Consider the following 14,692-nt stretch of genomic DNA (forward strand, 5'->3'; position numbering starts at 1 on the left):
CGTGAAAGATACAAATAGTGCTGGAGTAACTCAGTAGGTCAGGCAGCATCAGTCAGATGTTTCGGATCGGAACCCTTCTTCAGGTTCTCCGTGTTCTCCAGAGATACTGCCTGACCGCTGAGTTACTTCAGCCCTTTTTTGTCTCTTTCTTTGGTAAACCAACATCTGTAGTTCCTTCTTATGACATCTTCCTAACACTTGCCAGGTTTTGTCCCATCTCCACCTGTTTTTTTAGCTTTCTCCACGCTGACTACAGGGGTCCCAACCCGAAACGTCACCAATCCATGTCCTCCAGAGCTGCTGGGTTTTTCCAGCACTTTGTGCATCTCCAGTTCCATTGTGTCTCTCAACTGTCCTGCTGAGCTTATCACACAAGGCCAAGAGATCGTCTTTCCATCAATCCACTCTAATAGCAACCTTCATAGCAAAATGTCCTCTCCGTATCTCCATAGTAATAGCTGCAATCAGAAACTCACACTGAACAAAGAAAAAATTCCACGTACTTGGATCAGAGAGGATGGAATCAGTTTTCGGCAGATACTGGTCACAGCGAACACCTTGGTATCCTTCCTTGCATCTGTGAAGAAAGCAAAGGCATGAGTAATGGTGGCTGGCATGGGGAGCTCACACTGTGTTCAATCCCGTGGCTCTTGGTCAAGATTCAAGATTCAAGATTCAAGAGAGTTTATTGTCATCTGCCCCAGATAGAACAATTAAATTCTTGATTTATTTTCAGCACAACAGAATATTGCAGGCATAAATAATACAGAATAGATCAGTGTGTCCATATACCACTGAATATATATATATATATATATATATATATATATACACACACATACATAAACATATGAATTGCAGTAGGCTAATTAAAGTTCAGATTTTGTTTGAGTTGAGTTTCATAGTCTGATGGCTGTTGGGGAAGCAGCTATTCCTGAACCTGGTTGTTGTAGATTTCAGGCTCCTGGACCTTCTACCAGAAGGCAGTGGGGAGATGAGTGTGTGGCCAGAATGGTGTGGGTCCTTGATGATGCTGCCAGCCTTTTTGAGGCAGCGACTGTGGTCGATCCCCTCGATGGTAAGGAGGTCAGAGCCGATGATGGACTGGGCAGTGTTTGCACCTTTTTACAGTCTTTTCTGCTCCTGGTCGGCTGCCTGGACACTCATTGATAGACAGAGCCTTGAGGTGACTGGCCCATGAGCGGATGGGTGGCATGGTGGCATTGCAGTAAAGCCACTGCCTTACAGCGCCAGAGACCCGGGTTCACTCCTGACTACTGGGCGGAGTTTGGACGTACTCCCCCTGATCTGCGAGGGTTTTCTTCCATTTCCTCCCACACTCCAAAGACGTACAGGTTTGTGGGTCTCGACCCAAATCGTCACCCATTCCTTCTCTCCAGAGATGCTGCCTGTCCCGCTGAGTTACTCCAGTTTTTTGTGGCTATCTTTGGTTTGTAGGTTAATTGGCTTGGTATAAATGTACATTGTCCCTAGTGTGTGTAGGGTAGTGTTAATGTGCGGGGATCTCAGGCCGGTGCGGACTCGGTGGGCCGAAGGGCCTGTTTCCCTGCTGTATTTCTAAACTAAACTAAATGGATAAGAGAAAAAAAAACGGTCAGTGGACGTCTCTCACAAGACACGGCGCTAAGGTTTAGATCGATGCAAAGTGCTGGAGGCAGATACTCCCAAAGTAAATGCAGCCCAGGTTAGATAGTGAGTTATATTTCCTTCCACGTACATATGACACACGCACGCACGTGCACACACACACACATACACAAACACACACAAACACACGCATGCGCACGCATACAGACACACACAGACACAGACACACAGTCGCACACGCAAGCACGCACGCACGCACGCACAAACATACACATGCGCACGCACACACAGACACAGACACACACACACACACACGCACACACACACACACACGCGCGCGCACACACACACGCACGCACGCACACACACATACACAAACACAGACACATACAAACATACACATGCTCACGCACACAGACACACACACACACAGGCACACACACACACACACACACACACACACACACAGGCACACACACACACACACACACACACAAAGCATCAGAGGTCAGGACTCTGAAGAGCGACACAAAATGCTGGAGTAGCTCAGCAGTTCAGGCTGGAGAAAAGGAATAGGTGACGTTTCAGCTCGAGACCCTTCATCGGACTCTCTTTTGCTCCAGAGATGCTGCCTGACCTGTTGAGTTACTCCAGCATTTTGTGTCTAACACATTGTTACAACCTGGGTTACCAAGGGGCTTGTCACTGTTTCGGAGAGCAGTAGTAAATGTAACACAGGAGGCCATGTCCACGTTTTAAAGGGTCATTGAGAAGATGATACCTCTGATGATATTACAGCCTTCACACAGCAGAGGAGTGCATGATTAGACAATGAATCTAAAATTAGAGGGATAGATGCAAAGCGCTGGCGTAACTCGACAGGTCAGGAAGCATCTCTGGAGAGAAAGGATGGGTGACGTTTCAGTCTGAAGAAAGGTCCCGACCCGAAACGACACCCATTCTTTTTACGCCAGCACTTTGTGTCTATCTTTGGTATAAACCAGCATCAGCAGTTCCTTGTTTGTACATTCTAAAATTAGAGGGCATAAGTTTAAGGTGAGAGGGGAAAAATTTTTAATGGACCGGAAAGGAGGCAAGTGTGGTGGGAATGTGGAATGAGCTACCAGAGGTGGTGGTGGAGGCAGGTACAATTGCAATGTTTAATAGTATTGTGGCAGGTCAGGGTTATAGAGGGAAACACAAGTAACAGAAGATACTGAAATCTTAATCAAGGCACAAAGTTCTGGAGGAACTCAACGGGCCAGGCCATGTCCAGGGAGGAATCATCGTGAAGAAGGGTCCTGCCCCCAAATGCTGTCTGACCCGCGGAGTTTCTCCAGTACTTTGCTTTATGGGTACGGCCTGAATGTGGGTCAGCATGGAGGGGTTCGGCTGAAGGGTCTGATTCTGCACTGTATAGCTCTGTGACTATAATAAGGAGCCCTGATATAGAGCCAGAGGCAAGGGTGCTGGAACTGAGGTGGGCTACTGTGTATGAATGGAACTGTGATTGTCCCCATACATGTCCAAACCACCTCATGGAGGAATGGGTGAGTGTCGGAGGGAGCACACACTGAGCGTGGGCAGAGTCTTACCACAGATGCCGCCGACCTCTTCCTCCTAACCCCATTCTCCTGCCTTCTCCCCATAACCCCCGACACCCGTACTAATCAACAATCTATCTACTCTGCCTTAAACATATCCATTGACTTGGCCTCCACAGCCTTCTGTGGTAAAGAATTTCACAGATTCACCACCCTCTGACAAAATAAATTCCTCCTCATCTCCTTCCTGAAGGAACATCCTTTAATGACCTCTAGTCCTCGACTCTCCCACTAGTGGAAACATCCTCTCCACATCCGCTCTATCCAGGCCTTTCATTATTCTGTACGTTTCAATGAAGTCCCCCCTCTAAACCCTCCTGTGCGTTTGGAGCTTGTTCTGGTTTTGTTTCAGATTGCTGGCATCTGCAGCTTTTTGTCAGCCAGTGAAGACTCAGCCACTGGTCAGGGGTAGTGCCACTACCGCTGAGGGCAAGGACGAGGGCAGTGCCACACTAAAGGGGAGGCAGTACCGATGGCCATGCGCTGCATGCGGTGCTGAAGCAATCATGCCGCTGCGGGGGAGAGAGAGGAGGGGACGAAGGGGGAGAGAGCACAGCCCTGCAAAGCCAGGCAAACAACACATTAGATAGATAATGCTGGAGTAACTCAGCGGGACAGGCAGCATGTCTGGAGAGAAGGAATGGGTGGCGTTTCGGGTCGAGACCCTTCTTCACAAGAAACATCAGAAGAAGTCACTCAAGTCCAAAACGCCATCCATTCCTTCTCTCCAGAGATGCGGTCTGCCCCGCTGAGTTACTCCAGCATTTTGTGTCTAACTTCGGTTGAAACCAGCAACTGCAGTTCCTTCCTGAACATTTGGAATGAACACATAATGTATGCCAGGTGGTCTGATGGTCGGATGGGCACTGGAGATCAACGGTGCGTGGCTCGGTGTCAGGACCACTCTCTCACCGTGTCACACCAGAAAATAAAACAAATCAGATGCGCCCGTCTCCATAGCGATGGGCTGCAGCCAGATGCACTGATGACAATTCATCAACAGCTGACAGGCGTAAGTACATCCATCCTCAGCCATTGTTAGGGAGTGGCCCGTTACATAGACAATAGGTGCCATTCGGCCATTCGGCCCTTCGAGCCAGCACCGCCATTCAATATGATCATGGCTGATCATCCCCAATCAGTACCCCATTCCTGCTTTCACCCCATATCCCTTGATTCCGTTAAACCCCAAGAGCTAAATCTAACTCTCTCTTGAGCTACAGTAGAACCATGGCTGACTGTAGATTAGAACTACAGTGTGGAAACAGGCCCTTCGGCCCATCGAGTCTACGCCGGCCAGCGATCCCCCCATACATTAGTAGGAGGCATAAGAGTCTGAGGAAGGGTCTTGACACAAAACCTCACCCCATTCCTTCCCTCCAGAGATGCTGCCTGTCCCGCTGATTAGTTCCCGCTACCCATAGATTAGTTCCATGTTATCCCACGTTTGTATCCTACACACTCAGGGCAAATCACACAGGCAATTATCCTGCAAACCTGCACGTGTCTGGAGTGTGGGCGTAATCCGGAGCTCCCGGAGAAAACCCACGCGGGTCGCGGCGAGAAGGTACAAACTCCGTACAGACAGTGCCCGCAGTCGGGATCGAACCTGGGTCTCTGGCGCTGTGAGGCAGCGACTCTGTGCTGCCTGTGAGGAGACAAGGTGAGAGCTTGGTCTGCCCGCTGTCACAGAGGCCCCATAAAACCGCGGACAGGGCTGAGTTATAGCCGTCACCACTGCACTAATCCTCGAACAACTCTCCATCGCCGCTGGATAATCTTTCTAACAGTAGCTCTCTTTCCCTGCGGTGGGGAGGAGGGGTAATTTGCACATCTGCAGTGCCCGACACCAGTGTACATGATTCCTGCCACCTCCTGGCTGCTGAAGTGCCTCTTTAGCGCAGTCACCTTGAGAAAGACAGCAGCTAATTTCACACAGCGAGATCTCCTGAACAGCAATATGATCATTACCAGCTACTACTCTTTGTTGCCCGAGAATGGGTGCATATTGGCCTCGCCTTCCCCGCAGAGAGAATCTTCCTGCTGCTTGTCAACACTGTGCAGCAGTAACCTTTAGTGAACGTGGGCAGGCAGTGTTTTATTTGAATGTGGTGTCTCTGGCACTGCAGAAGTCTCTCCACGTTGCTATATCAACTCTGCAGCATGCCTCTGGTATTAACCCTGCACTCCTGCTTCAGCACGGCTGCTTTGACAGGGCTGCTCTTCTGACTGTAACAGCGACCCAGTGACAGACCACTCCCGTGGCACCTCCCCTCCAACAGTGTGCTGCCCCCATCACTACATAACGTATGACCATCACTGTACATTGCGGTACTTGCTCAATACCACGTCTTCAGTGGCACCTCCTTATTATTGCCCCTCAAATCTATCAAGTACCACCCCAATGCTTTCCCTCCCACAGTGTGGCACTGCCGGTCAAGCTGGCCATCTGCGAGTCACGGTGCCAGGCTGTACGTTGTCCCTCATATAGTCGTGCGGGGGGAGAATCGGGGAGCGTCGAGCACTGGAGTATCTCTGCAGGTCAGGCAGCAGCATCTCTGGAGGAAAAGGATGGGTGACGTGTTGGGTCGGGACCTTTCTTCAGACTATTAATGACTTCAGACAGTTAAGAGCACGTGAGAGACAATGGAGGTGGGAATGTGCTTATTTGCACGGCACTTCTTCACACTGATTGTAGGGGAGAGGAACTTTAATTTGTCCGTTAATTAGCCGCTGTGGTGTGTAGGTGCAAGTGGGACGACACAGAATGGGTGTGAACGGGTGATCGACGGTCGGAATGGGCTCGGTGGGCCGAAGGGCCTGTTTCCATGCTGTAACTCTGAACTAAACGAGGAACGGCAGCATGAGAACGCCTAAAGGTTTGGGCTGGCTCGCAGGGGGCTGAGTCAGCCAGGCATCTGGTACCATGGAAGCTGGTTGTGTAGATGCTGGGATCAGAGAACTCTGCAGCAGAAATATGGGGAGTCTTCAATTTCAATAGACACTGGGAGATGGCAAACAGTTCAAATGGTAAAGTTAGTCCGGAGGATTTCGGCACATTGAAGAACTGACAAGGGAACAGACAATCTCGATTCACCGATGACTAATGAGCAGAGATTAATTAATAATCTGACAATGAGGAATGCGTGAGCTCACAATGACCTTAACATGATTAGATTTGACACTAACTTGAGCAACTAAAAGATCACACAGTCACCATGGTTTTGAATTTGTGCAAAGATATTTGGAAGGAATTAAAAACAAAGTGAATGCAGTAAATTGCTTTGAGCTGTTCGTGGTTCATAGAGATGTAGTGGGAAGATTTGAAAGGGGGTTTTAGTGCAGCAGCACACCGGTGCAAACTCTCAGATATCAAATGCTCCATCAGGATTAATTTGGAGGCTAAGACACAGTTAAACGTGAATGCACTAGCTTGCATACATGCTTAGTTTAGTTTAGTTCAGAAATGCAGAGCTGAAGCAATTCCCTTAGTCCCTCCGAGTCCGCGCCCGCCGTGAACCCCGCACATTAACACTATCCTATCCTAGGGACAATTTACAAGTTTACCAAGGCAATGAACCTACTAACCTGTACGTCTTTGGAGTGTGGGGGAAAACCGGAGCACCCGGGGAAAACTCGCGCAGGTCACGGGGAGAATGTACAAACTCCGTACAGACAGCGCCCGTGGTCAGGATTGAACCCGGGGCACTGGACTCCACCGCTGATACCCAGAGAACTGGGAGAAATAGCGGCTCATGGAGTTGTGCGGCATAGGAAGAGGCCTTTCAGCCCACCGAGCCCATATCAACATATCCACACTAACCCTACACTAATCACATTGTATTTGCCCCCATCCGTACATCTACATTCTCGCACTCACTCATAAACCAGAACCAGTCAACCTACCAGCCTGCACGTCTTTGAGAGAAACTGGAGCATCCACTATCACAGGGAGAGCGTGCCAACTCCACAAAGTCAGCAACCGAGATCTGGAATGAACCTGGGTTGCTGGTGGTGTTCACGGGCAGTTCGACCAGCTGAGGCACTGTGTCTCCCCTCCCAAAATACCGAAAGCAATTTGGGTCGATTTCGGTTAATTATAGTCATGTATACCAAAGTAGAGCGAAAAGCTTGGTTTTACATGGTATTTAATCAAAATAGATTATATTATGGAAAATATGACTGAGCCAAACACAAGTATATGCATTTGTAACAAGGAACTGCCCGGCGCTTGCTTACACCGAAGATAGGATTAAAATGCTGGAGTATCTCAGCGGGGCAGGCAGCATCTCTGGATAGAAGGAACAGGTCGAGACCCTTCTTCAGACCAGAAACGTCACCCATTCCTTCTATCCAGAGATACTGCCTATCCCGCTGAGTTACTCCTGCATTTTATGTCTATATTCAAGTACCAGTATAATAGGTGGAGCAAAGGCGAAGATTGCAGAATGTAGATCTCAGCGAGATAGTGCAACAGGTCCATAGACAAAATTCAACGTTCGCAAGATGAATCGGACAGTACGCTGACTTATGGAAGGACCGTTCAGGAGCCTGATAACCGAGGGGAAGAAGGGGAAAGTGGATGAACACAAAGAAAGTATTTAATTGATTTAAGAACAGGAATTGCTAGAAAAACTAAATGTGTCAGAGATTTTATTGAGAGCACAACAAAAATGCTGGAGAAACTCAGCGGGTGCAACAGCATCTATGGAGCGAAGGAAATAGGCAACGTTTCGGCCCGAAACGTTGCCTATTTCCATCGCTCCATAGATGCTGCTGTACCCGCTGAGTTTCTCCAACATTTTTGTGTACCTTTGATTTTCCAGCATCTGCAGTTCCTTCTTAAATATCTGTTGAGGGACTGATATATGAAAAATAAATTTGGAACCAACTTTAATGCCTCATAGATACGAGAGAGAAGGTAGGGGTGGATCATTAATGATAGATATTTTGTAAAAGCATGATCTGGGCAGATTTAATAAATTAGACCAATATATCTGTTTTCAGAGGGTGGGGGGGGGGGGGGGGGGGGGGGGAGGATGACTAATATCAAGCAACGGAGGAAGAATTGAACAGAAATCAAGGGGAGGAACGTATTGGACATGACATGATGATGGTGATGCAGATAATGGGATCTCGAGTGTATACATGTCAGGGATGTGCTGGTTTCCACTCCAGGATATTAAAAGACGCTGGCGAGGAAATTGCAGAGCCACAATCTTTCACCGGCAGTAAATTTGGAAGTTTGCTGATGTGGCGAGATGGCAGCTCAGAGCTACTGTGTCATGGGATAATATCTGTTGTAATAGGGTTCCAGGCATCTGTCAGTGGGGACATAGTGACTGAGGGCATGAGCGGAGAGCGACTGATTGGAAAGTCAGGAGAGGCACTTTCTGCCGAGCCTGGCCAAGGTAATTCAAGTTAGACACAAAAATGCTGGAGTAACTCACAGTGGGACAGGCAGCATCTCTGGAGGGAAGGAATGTCTGATGTTTTGGGTCGGGACCCTTCTTCGGACTGGAGTCAGGGGAAAGGGAAATGAGGTATAAAGCCCGGGGAAAGGGAAACAAGAGATATTGGTCATTCAGTTTTGTGAGGTAGATACCATCATTGCTGTACCAGGGAGACAACTATATTGAGGATCGGATGGTCATCGTAGTGTTTCACACGACAGTCTAGCCAGCACCACGAGAGAGCATGCAATTGGAGATAGCCTTTGTGGATGGCTTGTAAGTGGTTGTGTTGGTAAGGCAAAGGAGAATGAGGAGATGGGTCTAACGCTGGTGGGTTAGTATGGTGTTAATGAAAGGGTAATGTGGCTCAACACACAAAAAGGCCCTTCTGCCCACCGTGTCCATGCTGTACCTATCTATACGAGAGTCAGTCAGAGTCATACAACACAGAAACGGGACCTTTAGCCCAACCTGCATCATGCCAACCAAGATGCCCCATCTATACTCATCCTACCTACCCACATTTGGCCCATATCCCACTACATTTTTCCAATCCATGTACCAATCCGAATGCCGTACAAAATGGTGTTAAAGGACCTAACTCAAACACCTCCTCTGACAGTTTGTTCTATATACCCACCACCCTCTGTGTGGAAATGTTTTCCCTCAGGAACCTGTTAAATCTTTCCTCTCACCGTATACCTATGTCCCCTGGTTCTTGATTGCCCTTATTCTGTGCATTCACCCTATCTATTCCCGTCATGATCTTACACCTCTATAAGATCACCCCTCATCTTCCTGCGTTCCAAGGAACAAAATCCGAGCCTGACCATCCTCTCCAGATATCTCTGGCCCTCAAGTCCTGGCGACATCCTCATCAATCTTGTCTGCATTCCAATCCCATTTGCCAACACTGGATCTGTAGCCTTCCATGACAGCACTCTTAAAGACTCAACTTGATACATGTTAAATGTCGAGGGAGTACCAGCCTCCACTACATCCTCAGGCAGTGCATTCCTGAATTAAAGAACCCTCTAGGTAAAGTAAGTTCTTCCTCAGATCCCCTCTAAACCTCATGGCCCTCGCAGAACCTCTACCGTCTAGTCTTAGATGGGGGGGGGGGGGGGGGGGGGAGAACATCCCAGTGAATCCACTGTGCACTTCCTCAAGGGCACTTACATCCTTCATGTAGTGCGGTGACCAATACTGCGACCAGTACTCTATCTATGGCCTAATTAACTCCCTGCTCTTTTGGTGTATGCCTCGGCTAATGAATGCATGCACCTCGTATGCCTTCTCTATCTCCTTTTCCACCTGTGCAGCGTTACATGGACTATATTGCCTTGGAGTTCTATAGATAGGTGCTTAATGTTCAGCATGGACATGGTGGGCTGAAGGGCCTGTTTTGGAATGCAGGCAAGATGTATGAGGATGTTGCCAGGACCTGAGGGTCTGAGCTATAGGGAGAGCATGGTCAAGGTGCTTTATTCCTTGTAGCGCAGGAGGATGAGGGGTGATTTTACGGAGGTACTGGGTCGCGAGGACAGGTCAAGAGACTTCAGGGAAGGTATGGGGGTTGTCTGCGTGCGGGGAAGTAGAATTAAGATACAAATCAGCGACGATTGAATTGGATGGAGTAGCTCACAGAATGTGTCCTGATGGTTCTCAGTGGCATGGTTTGGGAAGCCCAGCGATGATTGTCGCTCGCATTCACATTGCGCAGTGTCAGATCACTGAAAGTGATTTCACAGCTGGCTGGACAGATAATATCTGTTTGATCCAAACCATGGCAAATGTAGAAAGTAACGAGCTGACTGCTAAACGAGTCATTTTTATCCTCATGGTATGCGGGGATCTCCAGTCAGGCCAGCATTTACTGACCATCCATGGATGTCCTTGAGAAGATGGCGATGCCGTTACTTTGAAAGCCCTGCGTTGCTTATGGTGAAAGTATCTACCTTGGCTGGGCCTAAAATCTGGGTCTGGGCAGAATATTTTAATATAGCGATATATTTTTATTGTAAAACCTCATTTCAGAGGCTTTATAGATGGTTTAGTTTAGAGATAGAGTGGGGAAACAGGCCCTTCGGCCCATCGACCAGCGATCGCCGCACACTAACACTATCCCACACACACTGGGGACAATGTACACTTATAACAAGCCAATTAACCTACAGACCTGTCCGTCTTTGGAGTGTGGGAGGAAACCGAAGATCTCGGGGAAAACCCACGCAGGTCACAGGGAGAGCGTACAAACTCCAAACAGACAGCACCCATAGTCGGGATCGAACCCAGGTCTCCGGCTCTGTAAGCGCTGTGAGGCAGCAACTCTACCACTGCGCCATCATGCTGCCTGGTACTGCGTATGGAAACAATAGGCAAAGTGCAGGGCAAAGAGGGATAAGGATGCTGTACAGGCAGATGAGATCAGTTTAACGAGGCATCTTGTTCGACACACACATTATGGGGTGAAGGGCTCGTTCCTGTGCTGTTCTGCTCCACGTTCTATCCATTCCGGTCATGTGAAGCTAATTTTTGCAACAGAATCTTTCTCAGGTTTAAATTTTGTTGGAATATTGGAAAATATAATTTCTTCCTTTATCGTTAATCTCTCTTCCAATCCCACAGATGCTGCCTGACCCGCTGAGTTGCTCCAGCAATTTGTGTTCTGTGCAAGGCGGCAGTCTGACTGTCCCCTGCTTAAATTTTATCTCTGTGTGTGCTTCGTTGTCACCTTCCCCTAGCTAACAATGAGATAGTCTACATTTTCCTTCAACTCCATCCCCTTTGATCTCATTTTAACACCTTATCCTTCCTTATCTCTGTGTCTCTCTCTCCCCTGACTCTCAGTCAGAAGAAGTGTCTCGACCCAAACCATTACGCATTCCTTCTATTCAGAGATGCTGCCCGTCCCGCTGTGTTACTCCAGCATTTTGTGTCCATCTTCGGTGTAAACCAGCATCTGCAGTTCCTCCCTGAACTTGGCTCCAATATCTGCAGTTCCTTGTGTCATTAACTTTCTTTCCTTCTATTTCACTGCTCCGTGCATTAATATTGAATCCATATCCTCGCTCACACGTCCCAATTTGGACTCCGTGTTCTTCAATGTTTGTACAGTCTAATTGGCTTTGCTGGCCCTGCACACACACGATTTATTGCACTACCCCCATGGTGAAGAGATCTCTAAATATCATGAAACTCCAACTAAAAAGCACACTGGAAGGCCGGGGACATTTGCCAGCTCCATTACGGGAATTGCAAGCGTTTTGGTTCCAATCGCCAATTATTTGACGCAACATTTAAAGAGGACATTGTGTCGGCTCCCAGCAGAACAATCCATCTGACTTCATCCCCTTCTCCTCATCTCCCAGGCGTCATGCAACTAATTCTCTCTCAACTCCCTTTGAATCTTCCTCCATTACGCCGACACTCGGGGAAGATTTCAGGGAGCCACTTACGTCGCCAGCACTTGTTTAGGAAATTTGACTCCCATCACTTGTTCAGGGGCAAATGCAATGCAGTTTAAAAAGTCTTTGGCAGCGTTTCTTGCAGAGGGGATAAGATGTGAACCTTGCAGCTGCAATGATGCAGACAAATGTATCGGCTGTACACAAACTCAGATGGCCACCTAGATTTGGCCAAAGGGCCTGTTTCCGTGCGGTATCTGTCAAAGTCTCCACATGTGGTTGAGATGGTGTACAATTTTGGTCGCCTAATTATAGGAAGGATGTCAACAAAATAGAGAGAGTACAGAGGAGATTTACTAGAATGTTGCCTGAGTTTCAGCAACTAAGTTACAGAGAAAGGTTGAACAAGTTAGGGCTTTATTCTTTGGAGCGCAGAAGGTTAAGGGGGGACTTGATAGAGGTTTTTTAAAATGATGAGAGGGATAGACAGAGTTGACGTGGAAACGCTTTTCCCACTGAGAGTAGGGAAGATTCAAACAAGGGGACATGACTTGAGAATTAAGGGACTGAAGTTTAGGGGTAACATGAGGGGGAACTTCTTTACTCAGAGAGTGGTAGCTGTGTGGAATGAGCTTCCAGTGAAGGTGGTGGAGGCAGGTTCGTTTTTATCATTTAAAAATAAATTGGATAGTTATATGGATGGGAAGGGAATGGAGGGTTATGGTCTGAGCGCAGGTATATGGGACTAGGGGAGATTATGTGTTCGGCACGGACTAGAAGGGTCGAGATGGCCTGTTTCTGTGCTGTAATTGTTATATGGTTATATGGTTATATGGTGTGGTCTAATCTAGGGGGTTTTGGTGATGAAACAATCCGGAGAACGAAATCTCTGGTGCCTGTCCCACTTTCAGCTGCCCCTTCTTTATTCACAATTCATAAGTTCTCAGAATTTGGCCATTCGACCCATCAAGTCTACTCCGCCATTCAATCATGGCTGATCTACCCCATTCTCCTGCCTTCTCCCCATAACCCCTGACACCCGTGCTAATCAAAAATCTAGCAATCTCTGCCTTTAAAATATCTATTGACAGCCTTCTGTGGCAATGAATTCGACTTATTCACCAATCTCTGACGAAAGGAATTCCTCCTCATCTTCCAAAAGGTCTGTCCTATTATTCTGAGGCTCTGGTTCTAGGCTCTCCCACTAGTGGAAACATCCTCTCCACATCCACTCTATCCAGCCCTTTCACTATTCGGTCAGTTTCAATACGGTTCCCCCTCATTCTTCCATATTCTTGCTATATTTAAGAGGGAGTTAGATGTGGCCCTTGTGGCCAAGGGGATCAGAGGGTAAGGCAGGTACGGGATACTGAGTTGGATGATCAGCCATGATCATATTAAATGGCGGTGCAGGCTCGAAGGGCCGAATGGCCTACTCCTGCACCTAATTTCTATGTTTCTATGTTTCCAAACTCCACTGAGTAGAGGCCCAGTGACATCAAATGCTCATCATAGGTTAACCCAATCATTCCTGGAATCATTCTCATAAACCTCCTCTGGATCCTCTCCAATGCCAGCACATCCTTCCTCAGAAATGGGGCCCAAAACTGCTGACATTACTCCAAATGCAGTCTGACAAGCCCCTTATAAAGCCTCAGCATTACATCCCTGTTTTCATATTCTAGTGTTTAAGAAGGAACTGCAGATGCTGGAAAATCGAAGGTACACAAAAAAGCTGGAGAAACTCAGCGGATGCAGCAGCATCTATGGAGCGAAGGAAATAGGCAACGTTTCGGCCTGAAACCCTTCCGGGTTTCGGCCCAAAACGTTGCCTATTTCCTTCTGGGTTTCGGGCCGAAACATTGCCTATTTCCTTCGCTCCATACATGCTGCTGCACCCGCTGAGTTTCACCAGCTTTTTTGTGTACCTTCATATTCTAATCCTCCGGAAATAAATGCTAGCATTGCATTGGCCTTCCTTGCTATCCTTCCCCCCTTATATCTTTAATATTGAGGTCAGTGTGTGACAAGACATTCTGCTGGTGTAGTATAGATGAGAAAGTCCAGGGCATCTTGCGAGCAGCTCCTGCTTATTTAGCTCTCATGCCAGTTATTATCTACTCTGTTCGAAGTGGAATCATTCATCGAGGATTAAGGTGTGAAAGGTTGATATACCTCTGTGTGCAAACAATGATCCGTGATTAACTTCCCAGCAGATGAAGACCATCATTCCGGTCCCTCAGTGGAGTCTTTGGGGAAATGCCGGGCTTTATCTGTGTGTGTAGAAATATGATCTGTTTACAGAGGTTTATCTCCTCATACTGTGTCAGCTGAATAGAGAAACTACGGCAGACTAAGCTAGATGCCCATAGCAGAGCAAGTTGAAACACGCATTTTGGTTTTCACCTTTACAACAATGTAATAGCTCTATCAAAATCCAAGGTAGACACAAATGCTGGAGAAACTCAGCCGGTTGAGGCAGCATCTATGGCACAAAGGAATAGGTGACGTTTCGGGTCGAGACCCTTCCTCAGAACGATGTGGGGATGGGAAGGGGGGGGAGAAGAAAGGAAGAGGCGGAGACAGTGGGATGTGTGAGAGCTGGGAAGGGGAGGGGAAA

At 47.8% G+C, this 14,692-nt stretch overlaps 1 protein-coding gene across 2 annotated transcripts in view; it reads right to left on the minus strand.

The window, feature by feature from the left end:
* Nucleotides 1-14,692, minus strand: part of LOC129712990 (pro-neuregulin-3, membrane-bound isoform-like) — a 298,967-nt gene that overhangs the window by 35,675 nt on the left and 248,600 nt on the right. For both annotated transcript variants that reach the window (XM_055661825.1, XM_055661824.1), the window contains exon 3: nt 504-577. In XM_055661825.1, coding sequence (XP_055517800.1) covers nt 504-577 — 74 coding nt within the window. The remainder of the gene's footprint in view (nt 1-503; nt 578-14,692) is intronic.

The sequence above is a fragment of the Leucoraja erinacea genome, chromosome 34, assembly GCF_028641065.1.
Source record: "Leucoraja erinacea ecotype New England chromosome 34, Leri_hhj_1, whole genome shotgun sequence".
NCBI classification, from domain to species: domain Eukaryota; kingdom Metazoa; phylum Chordata; class Chondrichthyes; order Rajiformes; family Rajidae; genus Leucoraja; species Leucoraja erinaceus.